The sequence below is a fragment of the Carcharodon carcharias genome (assembly GCF_017639515.1).
Source record: "Carcharodon carcharias isolate sCarCar2 chromosome 27 unlocalized genomic scaffold, sCarCar2.pri SUPER_27_unloc_1, whole genome shotgun sequence".
NCBI lineage: Eukaryota > Metazoa > Chordata > Chondrichthyes > Lamniformes > Lamnidae > Carcharodon > Carcharodon carcharias.
Window position 1 is genome coordinate 1,190,415 of NW_024470624.1, and position 14,547 is coordinate 1,204,961.

Below are 14,547 nucleotides of genomic sequence, written 5' to 3' on the forward strand. Positions count from 1 at the left end.
TTGGAAATGTGGGGACTGTGGGACAGAATTCAAATCCCCATCTGAGCTGGAGATTCATCGACGCAGTCACAGCGGGGAGAGGCCGTTCACCTGCTCTGTGTGTGGGAAGGGATTCACTCATTCATCCTCGCTACTGACACACCAACGAGTTCACACAGGGGAGAGGCCGTTCATCTGCTTCGAGTGTGGGAAGGGATTCAGTGATTCATCCAACCTGCTGATGCACCAGCGAATTCACACCAGAGGAAGGCGGTTCACCTGCTCTGAGTGAGGGAAAGGATTCACTCAGTCATCCCACCTGCTGAGACGACAGCGAGTTCACAAGTAATTTACAGGGGTTGGATTCTGCTGTTATTGCTGTTGTTAATCACATCCAGGACTGAAACATGTTCATTCTGACAGCTGGTGAAGTGGGAGGGTCAAAGGGTTTCTTTCTGTTGGGCTGGCTGGTCTCACGACTTTCTTTCCAAGCTGCTGATGTTTTTTGAGCTTTGTTCAGAAAATGTAGGTTCAAATTTTATATGGATCACCGAAGCAAAGTGTGTTTTTATGGTAAAAGGTAATTACAGTTCATTTCAGTTTGGAATGTCCCAAAGAATGCCATGTTGCCATGGAGATGGACTGTGGGGTTTAGAAGGATCTTATGAACATATATGAACATAGGAATTAGGAGCAGGAGTAGGCCACTTGGCCCCTCAAGCCTGCCCCACTATTCAATAAGATCATGGTTGATCTGAATGTAACTTCAATGCCATGCTCCTGACTATCCCCGATAACCTTTCACACCCTTGTTAATCAAGAATCTATCTAGCAAAAATATTCAACAACTCTGCCTCCACCGCCTTTTGAGGAAGAGTTCCAAATACTCTCAACCCTCTGAGAGAAAAAAATGTCTCTTCATCTCTGTCTTAATTGAGCAACCCCTTATTTTTAAACTGTGACCCCTTGTACTTGATTCTCCCACAAGAGGAAACATCCTCTCCACATGCACCCCGTCAAGACCCCTCAGGATCTTAAGGTTTCAAGTAAGTCACCTCTTACTCTTCTAAACTCCAGAGGATACAAGCCCAGCTTGTCCAGCCTTTACCGATAAGACAACCCACCCATTCCTGGTATTAGCCGAGTAAACCTTCTCTGAACTGCTTCTAATGCACTTATACCTTTCTTTAAATAAGGAGATCAGTACTGTACACAGTACTCCAGATGTGGTCTCACTAATGCCTTGTACAACTAAAGCATAACCTCACTAATTTGGCATTCAATTCCCCTCACAATAAATAATAACATTCTATTAGCTTTCCTAATTACCTGTTGTACTTGCAGACTAACCTTTTGTGATTCATGCACTAGGACACCCAGATCCCTCTGAATCTCAGAGCTGTGCGATCTTTCACCATTTAGATAAAAAGCTTCTTTTTTATCCTTCCTGCCAAAATGAACGATTCCACATTTGCCCACATCAGACTCTTGTTGAATTTATCTGGGTGTTTCTCACAGAAAGCAGTTACAAAATTGGTTGCGTAGTTTGCCGCTAATTTGGAGTTTTTGAGCGGAAAAGAAGCTGAAAGATCTGCCTATCTTGGAGCTAGAGGAGGAAAACTACAGTGACCCTCCTGGTGAAAGTCTTCCGGGCGTACGAAATTGGAGCAGAAGTCAGCAACCCGGCTCCTCGAGCCTGCTTCGCCTTTCAATATGGTCATGGCTGATCTGTTTGTATTTCAAGCTCCACATTCCCGTCGTGTAGCAGAAAGCAGTCAGCTTGAACATTTAGCAATGAAGAAGCTGTGGGCGCAGGCTGGGAAAAGCAGTCAGACTGTCCAAAGTCAGGGCCAGAAGGCACTGAGGCTCAAGCTTGAACAGAGGAACCCACAGTCGTGAGGCCTTAAAGAAAGGTTGGAGGGTCAATTATCCTAAAGCTCATGGAAAGATGCCAAGGGATCCTTGGACCTCAAAGAGTAGCTGGAACACTGAGGAGAAATCAAAGTGAATTCCAGCAGGCTGTGGCATATTTTTAGGTTCATCCCAGGAAAGGTAAATGAACCTTCAGGATCTCACAGGGAACTCTTGGGTGGAACTAAAACGTAAAACAGACTTTACAACAGAAGTAATTACACAATATAGTGTTCGGTTAACCATGCTTAGTTTCCTTTTTTAAAATTTACATGAAAGTTTGTGTCAGGCATGGAATCTTGTGGTGTAGTTGTTTCAGTTAATTACTGGGTTCAGATTTCTCTTGAAACATTGACATTCCCGATCGGGATCCTTTCAGTCCGGGAGTGCACATTTCCACTGGAATGATCCACAAAAGCTGACGAAGGACATTTGTTTTATCCTGGTTAGTAAATAGTGTTTTTCCTACCACTACAGGTAGATCTAAAATAAATACATTTGTCTTTGTTCCATTGAGTCTACAGCACAGGGCCAGGCCAGTCAGCTCAATTGGTCTCTGTCAGTACTTATGCTCCACATGAGCCTCCACCCACCCCTCTTCATCTCCCCCATCAGCATATCCTTCTATTCCTTTCTCCCTCATGTATGTATCTAGCTTCCCCTTAAATGTATTCATGCTATTCACCTCAACCACTCGCTGTGGTAGTGAGTTCCACTTCTCACCACCCACTGGGTAAAGAGGTTTCTCATGAAATCCCGATTGGATTTTGAACCCCTTCATATTTTTAAAAACTTCCATCAGGTCACCCTTCAGTCTTCTCTTTTCTAGAGAAAAGCAGCCCCAGCCTTTCCTGAGGGTTAAATGCTGTCCGTTCTGGTATTCTTCTTGTGAATCTTTGTTGCCCCTTCTCCAGTGCCTCTATTTCCTTTTTCTAAATGGAGATGACAAATGTTGATAGTACTCCCAGTGTAGTCTAACCATGGTTTGAAACAAGTTGAATATAACCTCCCTGCTTTTCAATTCTATCCCTCTAGAAGGGATCCCTAAACCTGGGCCCCACACTTTTAGAAAATGATGAAATTCTTAGGGTGCAGAGGAGATTGACGAGAATGGCACCAGGGATGAAGAGACTTGGAGCCAGATTCAGTCATGGTTTTCAACAGAGAATTGGAACATTATCTGAAGAGGAGAAATAGGCAGGGTTCTGGGGAAAAGGCGGGGGCGTGGCTCTGGGTGAGTTGCTGTTGCAGAGAGCTGGCACAGACACAATGGGCTGAATGGCCTCCATCAGTGTTGGAACTATTCCATGATTCTAGAACACCAGCTCGCTGATTCTGTTCAACACGGCATGAATCTCGCCTCTGAGTCAGGAGGTGGGGGGTTTCGAATCCCCACTCCAGAGACTCAAGCCCCCATAATCCAGGGCGCGTACTCCCAGTGGCAGTACTGAGGGGGAGCCATCCTGTCGGAGGGACCGTCTTTCGAGTGAGACATTAACCGAGGGCCTCGTCTGCCCTCTCAGGTGGATGTACAAGACTGAATGGTCATAATTGGAAGGAGAGCAGGAGGGGGAGGAGTTCACTTCCGGTGTCCTGGGGCCCAATATTTATACCTCAACCAACAGCAGTAAAAACATGATCTGGTCATCATCACATAGCTGTCTGTGGGATCTTGCTGTGCATAAATTGGCTGCCACGTTTCCTATTGTGTCTACACTTCAGAAGGAACATCATTGGCAGTGAAACGCATTGAGATGCCCTAGGGTAGTGAAAGGCGCTATATAAATGCAGGTTTCTTTTTATACTGACACACTCCTATCCTCATAGGCAGATCGTCCAGCAGGAGCAGGAGCCAGCACGAGCCAGCTGACTGGGGGGCAGGAACTCCCAGTGTGGACCGAGGCTGCTTCCCTTCAGAAGCCACTGAATCCATTGTGGGAAGTGGCCATTAAAGAGGGTGCCTTGACTTGCTGGTCTGAGAATCCAGCCCTTTTCCCCTGTGTAATGCTGGCTGAGAATAGACATCGGGGCTGCTCAATGTACTGAAAGTATCTCTTCCACTGAAGATGGGCGGAGGTAATGTTTTCATCCCTGTTATTCTGTTTGTCTGTAAGCAATTTATCTCACAAACTAACAGATGGATTTTAATAAAACTCAGTACGTTGACAGGATATGGCCCACGGAAGAACTGATTTGTTTTTAGCGAAGATCCGAATCCTGGAATTTTTGAAGGGATACATTCACATTGGGAGACTGGGAGAATTGGCCTTTTCTTTTCGATTGCTGTAGTTTGTTTTATTTCAAATGTTGATTGTTTTCGAATGTTGTGGATTGTCTCTGCTGCTGGAGTGGAATTTGCCACAGCTGTCAAAATGTGAGCAGAGTTTTCAGAGCTAGTTGTTAGATGTGGAGATGGATGCTGTTAATAAACACATTTTTTTTTTCTGCTTTGCAGCTACAGATCATGTTTTCATCCCTGTTTGTCTGTCTGTAATGCACCTGAAGAACTAACAGGTGGATTTGAACAAGCGTGGTACACAAATATGGTCTGGCCCAAGGAAGAAATGACTATATTTGGTGAAGATGTGGACCAGATCCAGATCCTGGAATCTTTTGTACTCGTTCGCAGAGCCCAGTCCTCTGCAGGCAAAAGTAATTTGTCCAGGCATTTCACCTTTTCAATTAAACAAAAGCTTGGGGGACAATTATTCCCTGGTGCATTCCCCATGGCAACCTCTCAACCAATCAGAGTCCATGTGCCAACCAATCAACACCCTGCTTTTCAGTCAATATAAATTGTTGTTCCCTTTGACATTTGGTGTTCTTGCATCTGTCCTGAAGAGTGCAGGACAAAAAACTTCAAAAGCATGTCTTATTTTTCAGAAATCCTCTAATTTTTAAAAGCATTTGTTAACATTGGGAGATTGTCACCCAATGTATTTTTTCTCCACAACAATTTATTGTAAACAATGATAACAAAATGTCATTGCAAAAGTCACATACATTTGCACTAGCAAATTTGTTAATTTTAGTGGTAAATGTTCCAGATCCAGATCATTTTCCAGATCTGAAGATCAATTCTGTACGTGTAGTTAAAAATTCTGTTTACAAACTCACACAAATGAATGTTTCTGCTCACTGCACAATGATAAAGCAATGATCCCACACTCCCAATGAAGTCTGTAGTCTGGTGTCAGCTAACTGTGGAATCACAATCATGCTGATGTCATCTTATGACATCATCACAATAGAATGCAATGGCATCAGCGGATTGCACAATCCCAATGGAATGCGTGATGTCAGCTTGATCTTAGACATAAGTGGTGAGATGGGAAATGTACAGAACTGGACCAGTTTTCTTCAATAAAGAAACTCTGCTACCCGTCTCCCAACTCACACTCAGTCCCGTTCACCTATCACCCCCTGTGCTCACTGACCGACATTGGCTCCCACTCAAGCAATGCCTCCATTTTAAAATTCTCCTTCTTGGGCCCAATTTACCTCTGTAAAAGTGAATGGGATGTTGATTGAGCTAAATTCTGGCCCATTCTTTTCAAATCCCTCCATGGCCTCCTTTTTTTCAAATCATCACGTGGTCTCACACACTCTCCCCATCTCTGTAATCTTCTCCATCCCTACAACCCTCCGAAATATCTGTGCTTCACTAATCCTGGTCTCTTCACCATCCCCGGTTTCAATTGCACAGCCACTAGGGACCGTGTCTTCAACTGCCTGGGCCCCACGCTCTGGAATTCCCTCCCTAAACCTCTCTACCTCTCGATCTTTTGTGCTCCTTCAGGACACTCCTTAAACCTGCCTCTCTGAACAAGCTACTGGTCATCTGAGCTAATATCTCTTTATGTGGCTCGGTGTCAACTTCTGTTTTGAAATTGCTCCTGTGAATCACCTTGGGATGTTTAAAGGTACTGCATAAATGCAGGTTGTTTTTGTTGCTGTGTGAATTATTTTCAGGGGATGCCGCTATTGTTAAGGATTCAAACACTTTCTTGCCGCATCCAGAGAGAGCTACAGGAAGGCTGTTGGCTATAAGCAGCCATGCAAGGCTTTGTTCCATGTTTAAATATAGAGGAGTGACATTGTTATATCGGTCACTCAGAGCTGAACAGAAAACCGTCTCTTTAAATACACATACAGGGAAGAGGCTGAAATGAAATCTGTCCCTTTTCACCTGCACAAAAGCAGGAGACTCACGGTCACAGGCTGCAGAAGGAGTCCATTCTGTCCATTGTGCCCCTGCCATCTCTTTGAAAGGACTCTCTAATTGATCCAACTGCTCTGCTTTTTCCCCTTGGCCCTGCAAATTGCCAGTTAGCTCAGAGGGACTCACTTTATGTTAAAGAGCCTGCCAACCCCTCTCACCCACTTTCCCTAAAGTGCAGAAATCTAATCATGAAAAATCCAGAAAAATCAAATATTTTTACTGATAAAAGTTTATTGATGAAACAGAACATGGTTAACATAAAACAGAAAATTACTTGAGGATCAAAGACAACCAGAGTAAAAGGATGTGCACAATGTTCTGAACCCAAATGGTTTCTCTTTAATTCATCTGTCCCCTGTTTGCTGCCCTCTTTGTGGAACACCTCCGCTCAGTCCACAAGCATGATCCTGACCTTCCAGTTGCTGCCATTATAATTCACCACCTTGCTCTCATGCTCACATTTCTGTCCTCGGCCTGCTGCAATGTTCCCAAGAAGCCCAACACAAGCTGGACGAACAGCACCTCATCCTCCAATGAGGCACTTTACAGTCTTCTGGATTCAACATTGAGTTCAACAACTTCAGACCATCAACTCTGTCCTCTGTTTTGATTCTGTTTTGCCGAGTGCCAGTCTGCATTTTGTTTTCATGATTTTTGCTTTCAGACAGAGCTGTCCTTTATTCTGCCATTAACACTAACTCTGGACCAATGCTTTGTTTCTTTACTACAACCATTACCTCTCCCTTTGCTTCCATGATATTTTTGTTATTTAATCTCACCCGCCCTCTAACCAATCGCTGACTTTCCCTTTTGTTCTACTGGGCCCTCCCCCCTTTCTCAACAGCTTCAAACCCCCTCTGAAATTCTGGAGGAGTCATATTGGACTCGAAACGTTTACTCTGTTTCTCTCTCCAAAGATGTTGCCAGACCTGCTGAGTTTTTCCAGCACGTTCTGTATTTATTTTAGATCTACCTGTAATGGTAGCAAAAAACACTATTTACTATCCAGGATAAAATAAATGCCCATCATCAGCTTTTGTGGATCATTTCAGTGGAAATGTGCACTCCCAGGCTCAAAGAGCATCAGCCACTGGAAGCAAAGTCGTGAGACCGGCCAGTCCAGCAGAAAGAAACCCTCCGACCCTCCCACTTCACCAAGTGTCAGAATGAACATGGTTCAGTCCTGGATTAACAGCAGAATCCAACTCCTGGAATCACTTGTGAACTCGCTGATGTCTTAGCCGGCTAGATAAATGAGTGAATCCCTTCCCACACTCAGAGCAGGTGAACGGCCTCTCTCCAGTGTGAACTCGCTGGTGTGCCTGCAGGTGGGATAACTGAGTGAATCCCTTCCCACACTCGGAGCAGGTGAACGGCCTCTCCCCGGTGTGAACGCGCTGATGTGTCAGCAGGGTGGATGAAACAGTAAATCCCTTCCCACACTCGGAGCAGGTGAAGGGTCTCTCCCCTGTGTGAACCGCCTTGTGTTTTTTAAGGTCGGATGAATTACTAAATCCTTTCCCACACTCAGAGCAGGTGAATGGTCTCTCCCCTGTGTGAACTCGCTGATGCCTCAGCAGGTTGGATGATTCAGTGAATGCCTTGCCACACACACAGCAGATGAATGGCCTCTCCCCAGTGTGAACTCGCTGATGTGTCAGTAGGTGGGTTGAATTACTGAATCCCTTTCCACAATCGAGACAGATGAATGGCCTCTCCCCAGTGTGAATTCGCTGGTGTGTCAGCAGAGAGGATGAATGAGTGAAACCCTTCCCACACTCGTAGCAAGTGAACGGCCTCTCCCCGGTGTGAACTTGCTGGTGCCACAGTAACGTAGATGAATGAGTGAATCTCTTCCTACACGCAGGGCAGGTGAACGGCCTCTCCCCGGTGTGACTGTGTCGATGAATCTCCAGCTCAGATGGGGATTTGAATCCCTTCCCACAGTCCCCACATTTCCACGGTTTCTCCATGGTGCATGTGTCCTTGTGTCTCTCCAGTTCCAATGATCAGTTGAAACTCGTCCTCACACAGAACATGTATAATGTCTCCCCTCAATGTAAATGGTGTAATGTTTTTTCAGTCTGTGCAACTGGTGAAAGCTCTTTCCACAGTCAGTGCACTAGAACACTCTCACTCGTGTGTGTGGGTCTCAGTGCTTTTCTGGTCAAAATGTTGTTTAAAATTTCTTGAAGCAGGCAGAACAGACAAACATTTCTCCTTCTAGATTCCAAGGCCAATGATATTCAGGTCACGATGAACTGAGTGACTCTGTCAGATATTGATGTAAAGTTTATTTTAAGATTTCTGTTTGCAAATCCTCCCCATCTAATATCCTGTATAAGGAATTTACAAAAGTCATCACTCTCAGTACAAGATAGAAATTCAGAACAGACAATTTTAGTTTCTAAGGAACATTCTTTCCTCTCTCATTCCCCAAAAACTGTAAATCTGTGTCACACACTCTCCCTCCATTCTCACCCTGCTGTCTCTAACATACACCTAGCAGGTCTGCACTAAAAATGTGCGTAATATACAGTGTTAGGGTCGGAAACAGTGAACTGTCAAGGAGTGTTTCAGTTGGTAATTGTATCTTAATTGACAAGTACCTCACTGGGTGTTTCTAAAGGGGGTACAGGTGAGACAATGTGTGTGTAGAATTGTGCGTGTGCTGAGATAAAACTCTGCTTGAAGAAACAAAGTCCTGGTTTCTGTGTTTATTATCAAGCAGCCATCGGAGCTTAACATACAGGACTCCATTATATGATTAGGGACAGATGGGTCTGTTAGGGAGAACTTTATTTCGCCAGTGAGTGCTGATGACCTGGATCTCACTGTCTACGAGGGTGGTGGGAGCAGAGACAGTCAATAATTTCAAAACGAAATTGGATGAACAGACGAAGGAAATAATCTTGCAGGGGAACAGGGATATAGAGGGGGAATGGGACTGAGTGAATTGCTCTACAGAGAGTCGGCATGGGCTCAAGTTGCAGAATGGACTCCTGTGCTGTAATGACTCTATGACTGGATATTCATAATGTAGCTACAAGTACTGTAGGAACTAGGATAGGAACGATAATAAATAAACTCTTTTACAGAATCAGAATTAATATATCTAAAATGTTTCCCATCACAGCATTAGACATATCTATGTCCTATTATTGTATTGTCCAGGGGGCAGAACTCTTATAAAATAAAATAAGGAACACGTCAGCCATGGGGCTGGAGGCATGGCTGGGGGGTGTGGTGCTGGTGACCAAGAGAGCAGTTTGGGAGGGGTTGCAGATTTCAATATGAGAAGGGATTTTGAGATAATAATAGTGGGAGGGGTGGGGGTTAAAGTTAACCAAAACTTACAACTTATTTTGTTCGGTCAGAATATCATCATCTCTCTGCTGGCCAACTCATTTACTTGCCATCTCACTTAAACTCTCTCTGGAGACTCCCGGGGTCAGTTTCCCACCGGCTGTCCTAGAAATATGGGACAAAAGGCAAAATAAGGAGCAATCCCTTAAAATACAGGACAGTTAATTACCCTGAAATTGTCCCCTTAAATGTCAGCCATCTCCTGAGGAAACCACCCCTTTAATTTTGAACATGAGGAAAGAGACCATCCTTTTAGCCAGACAAATAAATGTGTCAAACTGAGGAAGGAAAGGATGTCAATGTCTTTAAGAGAGAGAGAGACCTGGGCCAACCTTTCCAGAGTCTGCACCCTCCCTGGATTCACTTCCTTTCCCTTCAGTTCCTGCAAGTCAACAATTTCCCCCCAGAATGAGAAAAGAAATGGAAAGGGGGAGAAAAGAAAGTGTTTTACTCACAGATGTTGGACACAGGAGGAAGTTTTAGTCTGTGTGAAGCTCAAACGTTATTCACACAAAGCCCGCGCACTGATTGGCTGGAGGACCAAAGTCCTTCCGGTCCTCCAATTCTTCGCATTGGTCAATCTCCAGCATGAGGCCAATGGAGCAGCGGAAGCCGTCGTGGGCACCGGAGACACTTTGACCCTCGTGACGGGGAGGGGTTGGTCAATGGGCAAAAATCCGCTCTCTGCACATGCGCAGCTTCTCCTCTCCCTCGGACATGCGCAATCATGGGCCGCCCGCCAGCGCGGCGGATAGAGCGGCCTCTCCAGTGCGGGGGATTGTGGGAGCTTCTGCCGCCATTACTCATCCGGGGCCCAGTCCCCAAACTCCTGGGACTCGGGTCGAAAGTGGGGGTGGGGGGGGTGTAGTGACCCCGCCCTGTCATAAAGTACATGGGGGTAATCACTGGATTTGATTTTGACATCCTCTTAGCAACACAGTTTGTTAACTTCAGGTGTAAAACTTTAGACACCCGGCTGACATATTGGCGAGGGCAATAGGTGAGTCTGAAACTGAACCCGAGAGTCAGCACCTTCAGAGGAGAATTGGGGAAAAAGCAGGAGTGGGATAGTAAGATTAATTAGTGTTAAATTCAATAGGGAGGAAGGCTTGCATGGGGGAGGGGGGTGGCAGATGTTTATAATTTGAAGGAGGAGAAACATGTCTTACGATAATTATGTTCTTCCATGCTCTGTATCTCTGATCAAGTGATATAGTGTATATTACACACATTTGTGGTCCAGTATATACACATATATATGGCTAGCAGCCTGCATAAAGATTTTCAGGTCTCTGTGTCCATGACATGAAGCAGTGACCATATATCTGTCATAGGGAAATGTTAGAAGCTATTATTAAAGACGTTATAGCAGGGCATTTGGAAAAATTCAAGGCAATCAGGCAAAATTGACATGGTTTTGTAAAATTGAAAACATGTTCAACTAATTTATTACAGTCTTTTGAAGGAGTCACATGTACTGTGGATAAAGGTGGATGTACTATACTTAGATTTCCAGATGGCATTTGATAAAGTGCCACAGCAAGGGTTATTGCAGAAAATAAAAGCTCATGGTGTAGGAGGTAACATATTGGCATAGATTGAAGATTGGTTAGCTAACAGAAAGGAGAAAGTTAGCATAAATGGGTTTTTTTCTTGTTGGCAGGATGTGACGAGTGGTGTGCCACAGGGATCAGTGCAGGGGCCTCAACTTTTTACAGTTTATATAAATAAATTGGATAAAGGAACCAAAGGAATGGTGGCTAAATTTGCTGACAACAAAAAAATAGGTAGGAAAGTAAAATGTTGAGACGACGTAAGGAGGCTACAAAGTGACATGTATAGGTTAAGTGAGTGGGCACAGATCTGGTAAATGGAGTATAATGTGGGCAAATGTGAAATTGTTCATTTTGGCAGGAAGAATAAAAAAGGTGAGAAATTGCAGAGCTCTGAAATTTAGAGGGCTCTGGGTGTTCCAGTGCATGAACCACAAAAGTTAATATGCAGGCATGGCAAGAAATTAGAAAAACTAATAGAATGTTATCATTTATTGTGAGGGGAATTGATTACAAAAGTAAGGAGCCTAAGCTTCAGTTGCACAGGGCACTTATGAGACCACATCTGGAGTACTGTGTACAGTGCTGGTCTCCTTATTTCAAGAAAGATGTAAATGCGTTAGAAGCAATTCAGAGAAACTTCACTTGACTAATGCCAGGAATGGGCAGGTTGTCTTATGAGGAAAGGCTGGACAAGTTAGGCTTGTTTCCACTGGAATTTAGAAGAGTAAGAGGCGATGTAATTGAAACCTTTAAAATTCTGAGGGGTCCTGGCAGGGTGGATGTTGGAGACGATGTTTCCTCTTGTGGGAGGATCTTGAACTAGGGGTCACTCTTTAAGAATAAGGGGTCGCTCATTTCGGACGGAGCTGAGGAGAAATTTTTTCTTTCAGAGGGTTGTGAGTCTTTGGAACTCTCTTCATCAAAAGGCAGTGGAAGCAGAGTCTTTGAATATTTTTAAGGCATAGGTAGATAGATTCTTGATTAACAAGGGTGTGAAAGGTTTTTGGGATTGGGCAGTAATGTGAGGTTGAGGTTACACTCAGATCAGTCATGATCTTATTGAATGTGGAGCAATCTCGAGGGGGTGAGTGGCCAAATCCTGCACCTAATTCATATATTTGTGCATTTGTATGTATGGACCTGTACATCAGCATGAATCAGCACCTTCAGGAGAACTGGGAGCATGAATGTTAGGTCCAGTAGACTGAGAATGGTGGAAGAGTGTCTGGAGTGACTGTTGGGGTAAGAGAGGAAAGAATGATCCACAGAAACTAGAATTGTCTGTTCTGAATTTCTATCCTGTACTGACATGAAGACTTTTGTAAACTCCTTTTACAGATTATTAGAAGGGGAGGATTTGCAACAGAAATCTCAAACCAAACATCATATCAAGATCTGACAGAGCCGCTTGATTTATTAGGACCTGAATATCATATGCCTTTGAATATGGAAGGAGAAATGTTTGTCTGTTCTGTTTGCTTAAAAGGCTTTAACATCACTGGAAAAGCACCGAGACACACATACTCAAGTGAAAGTGTTCCTGTGCTCTGACTGTGGAAAGAACTTTGGCTTGTGTTTCTCTATTTCGACGATCAGTTGAAGCCGCACCCACAAATAGAACACATGTACGGTCTCTCCGCATTGTGAACAGTGCGATATTTTTCAGTCTGTAACTGGTTAAAACTGTTTCCACAGTAAGTGAATGGGAACACTCTCACTCGGGTGTGTGCGTCTTGATGTTATTTCTGTCACAAGGATGTTTAAAATCTTCTGAAGCAAACAAAACTGACAAAATTTTCTCCTAGATTCAAGGCTGTTGATATTCAGGTCCCGCTGAATCAACTGAATCTGTCACATAGTCTGGTATCTGTTCGTAAATCATCTGCTTCCAATATCCTGCAACAGTTATTTACAAAAGTCATCACTGTCAATGCATGGTAGAAATTCAGAACAGACAATTCTAGTTTCCTGGAATGAATCTTTCCTCTCTCATTCCCCAAAATCTGTAAATCTTGGTCCCACACACTCTCCCTCCATTCGCAATCTGCTGGATTTATATGCACCCTCCCAATTCTCCTGAAGGTGTCGTTCATGCTGATCGACAGATCCATGCTCTACCGCTTCCTATCCAGAACACAGGGACCTGAAGTCATCATGCAGGCTGAAAAAAAAGGAAACGTTCACTCATTCATGCTCATCGACAGATCCAGGCTCTCTGCCTCCTGTCCTGGACACAATACACCAGAAAATGCAGTCTGCAAACCATATATATCTATATGACAGGACTAAATATGTTTACAACATACACTAATGGATTTATTTCCTTTCCCTTAAGTTCCTGCAAGTCAACAATATTCCCCGAGAATGAGAAATGAAATGAAAAGGGGAGACAAGAAAGTGTTTTACTCACAAATGTTGGACACAGGAGGAAGTTTTAGTCTGAAGCTCATTGTCCCACTTCCGCTTTGTGACGTCCACAATGGAACCCTGCCTGAATCAGCCAATAGGAATCACTCTGCTCCGCGGTGACGTCCTCGGGCCAGGCGCGCGGACACGGGAGCCCCGCCCCCACCCATTGTTACCCCTCCCACTCCTCGAGCCAAGGTTTCCAGGCAACCGGCTGACGGCTCCGGCCAGAGTGAGAAGCCACTCGGAGAACTCGGGAGAGGAGACGCTGCGCATGTGCGGGGAAGAGCCCGCCCCTTCCCTGCATGCTGAGCGGTTGGCCAATGGGAAGAATTGGAGGACCGGAAGGACTCTCGTCCTCCAGCCAATCAGAGCATGGGCTTTGTGTGAATGATGAATATTATGATGAATTGAGTCATTCTGGCAGTACTTGGCATGATGTTTGGATTTCAAATTTCTGTCTGCAAATGCTCCCCTTCTAATATCCTGTAAAAGGAGTTGACAAAAGTCATCACTGTCAGTACAGCATAGTAATTCACACAGACTAAAACTTCCTCCTGTGTCCAACATCTGTGAGTAAAACACTTTCTTTTCTCCCGCTTTCCATTTATTTTCTCAGTCGGGGGGAAATTGTTGACTTGCAAGAACTGAAGGGAAAGGAAGTGAATCCAGGGAGGGTGCAAACTCTGGAAAGGTTGGCCCAGGTCTCTCTCTCTCTCTCTTAAAGACATTGACATCCTTTGCTCCCTCAGCTTGACACATTTCTTTGTCTGGCTAAAAGGATGGTCTCTTTCCCAATGTTCACAATTAAAGGGCTGGTTTTCCCAGGAGATGGCTGACATTTAAGGGGACAATAAATTAATATAGAACAGAGATATTTCTAGTGTTGTTTTCTGGTACATATTAGATATATTATTTATGGTTCTGTAATAAAGTTGGCATATTATTTCTAGTGCTGTAATATAGTATTGTATCTACGTTATATATTTCCAGTCATAGTCATTAGAGCACAGAAGGAGTCCATTCAGTAACTCAAGTCCATGCTAACTCTCTGTGGAGCAATCCAGTCAGTCCCATTCCCCCTCTATATCCCCGTTCCTCTATAAG

The 14,547-nt window shown here is 44.2% G+C and overlaps 1 protein-coding gene across 1 annotated transcript; it reads right to left on the reverse strand.

The window, feature by feature from the left end:
* Window positions 1-7,326: 7,326 nt before the first annotated feature.
* Window positions 7,327-13,702, reverse strand: LOC121273588 (zinc finger protein 239-like). The gene is made up of 3 exons (XM_041180744.1): window positions 13,445-13,702; window positions 9,470-9,583; window positions 7,327-8,448 (listed from the first exon to the last, which is right to left on the reverse strand). Exon 3 carries the CDS (start codon window positions 8,083-8,085, stop codon window positions 7,327-7,329), a length of 759 nt encoding a protein of 252 aa, XP_041036678.1. The 5' UTR covers window positions 8,086-8,448; window positions 9,470-9,583; window positions 13,445-13,702.
* Window positions 13,703-14,547: the final 845 nt, after the last annotated feature.

Bases quoted from the DNA above. Each gene is read 5' to 3' on its own strand.
- LOC121273588 (XM_041180744.1), bottom strand. From the start codon at position 8,085: ATGGAGAAACCGTGGAAATGTGGGGACTGTGGGAAGGGATTCAAATCC.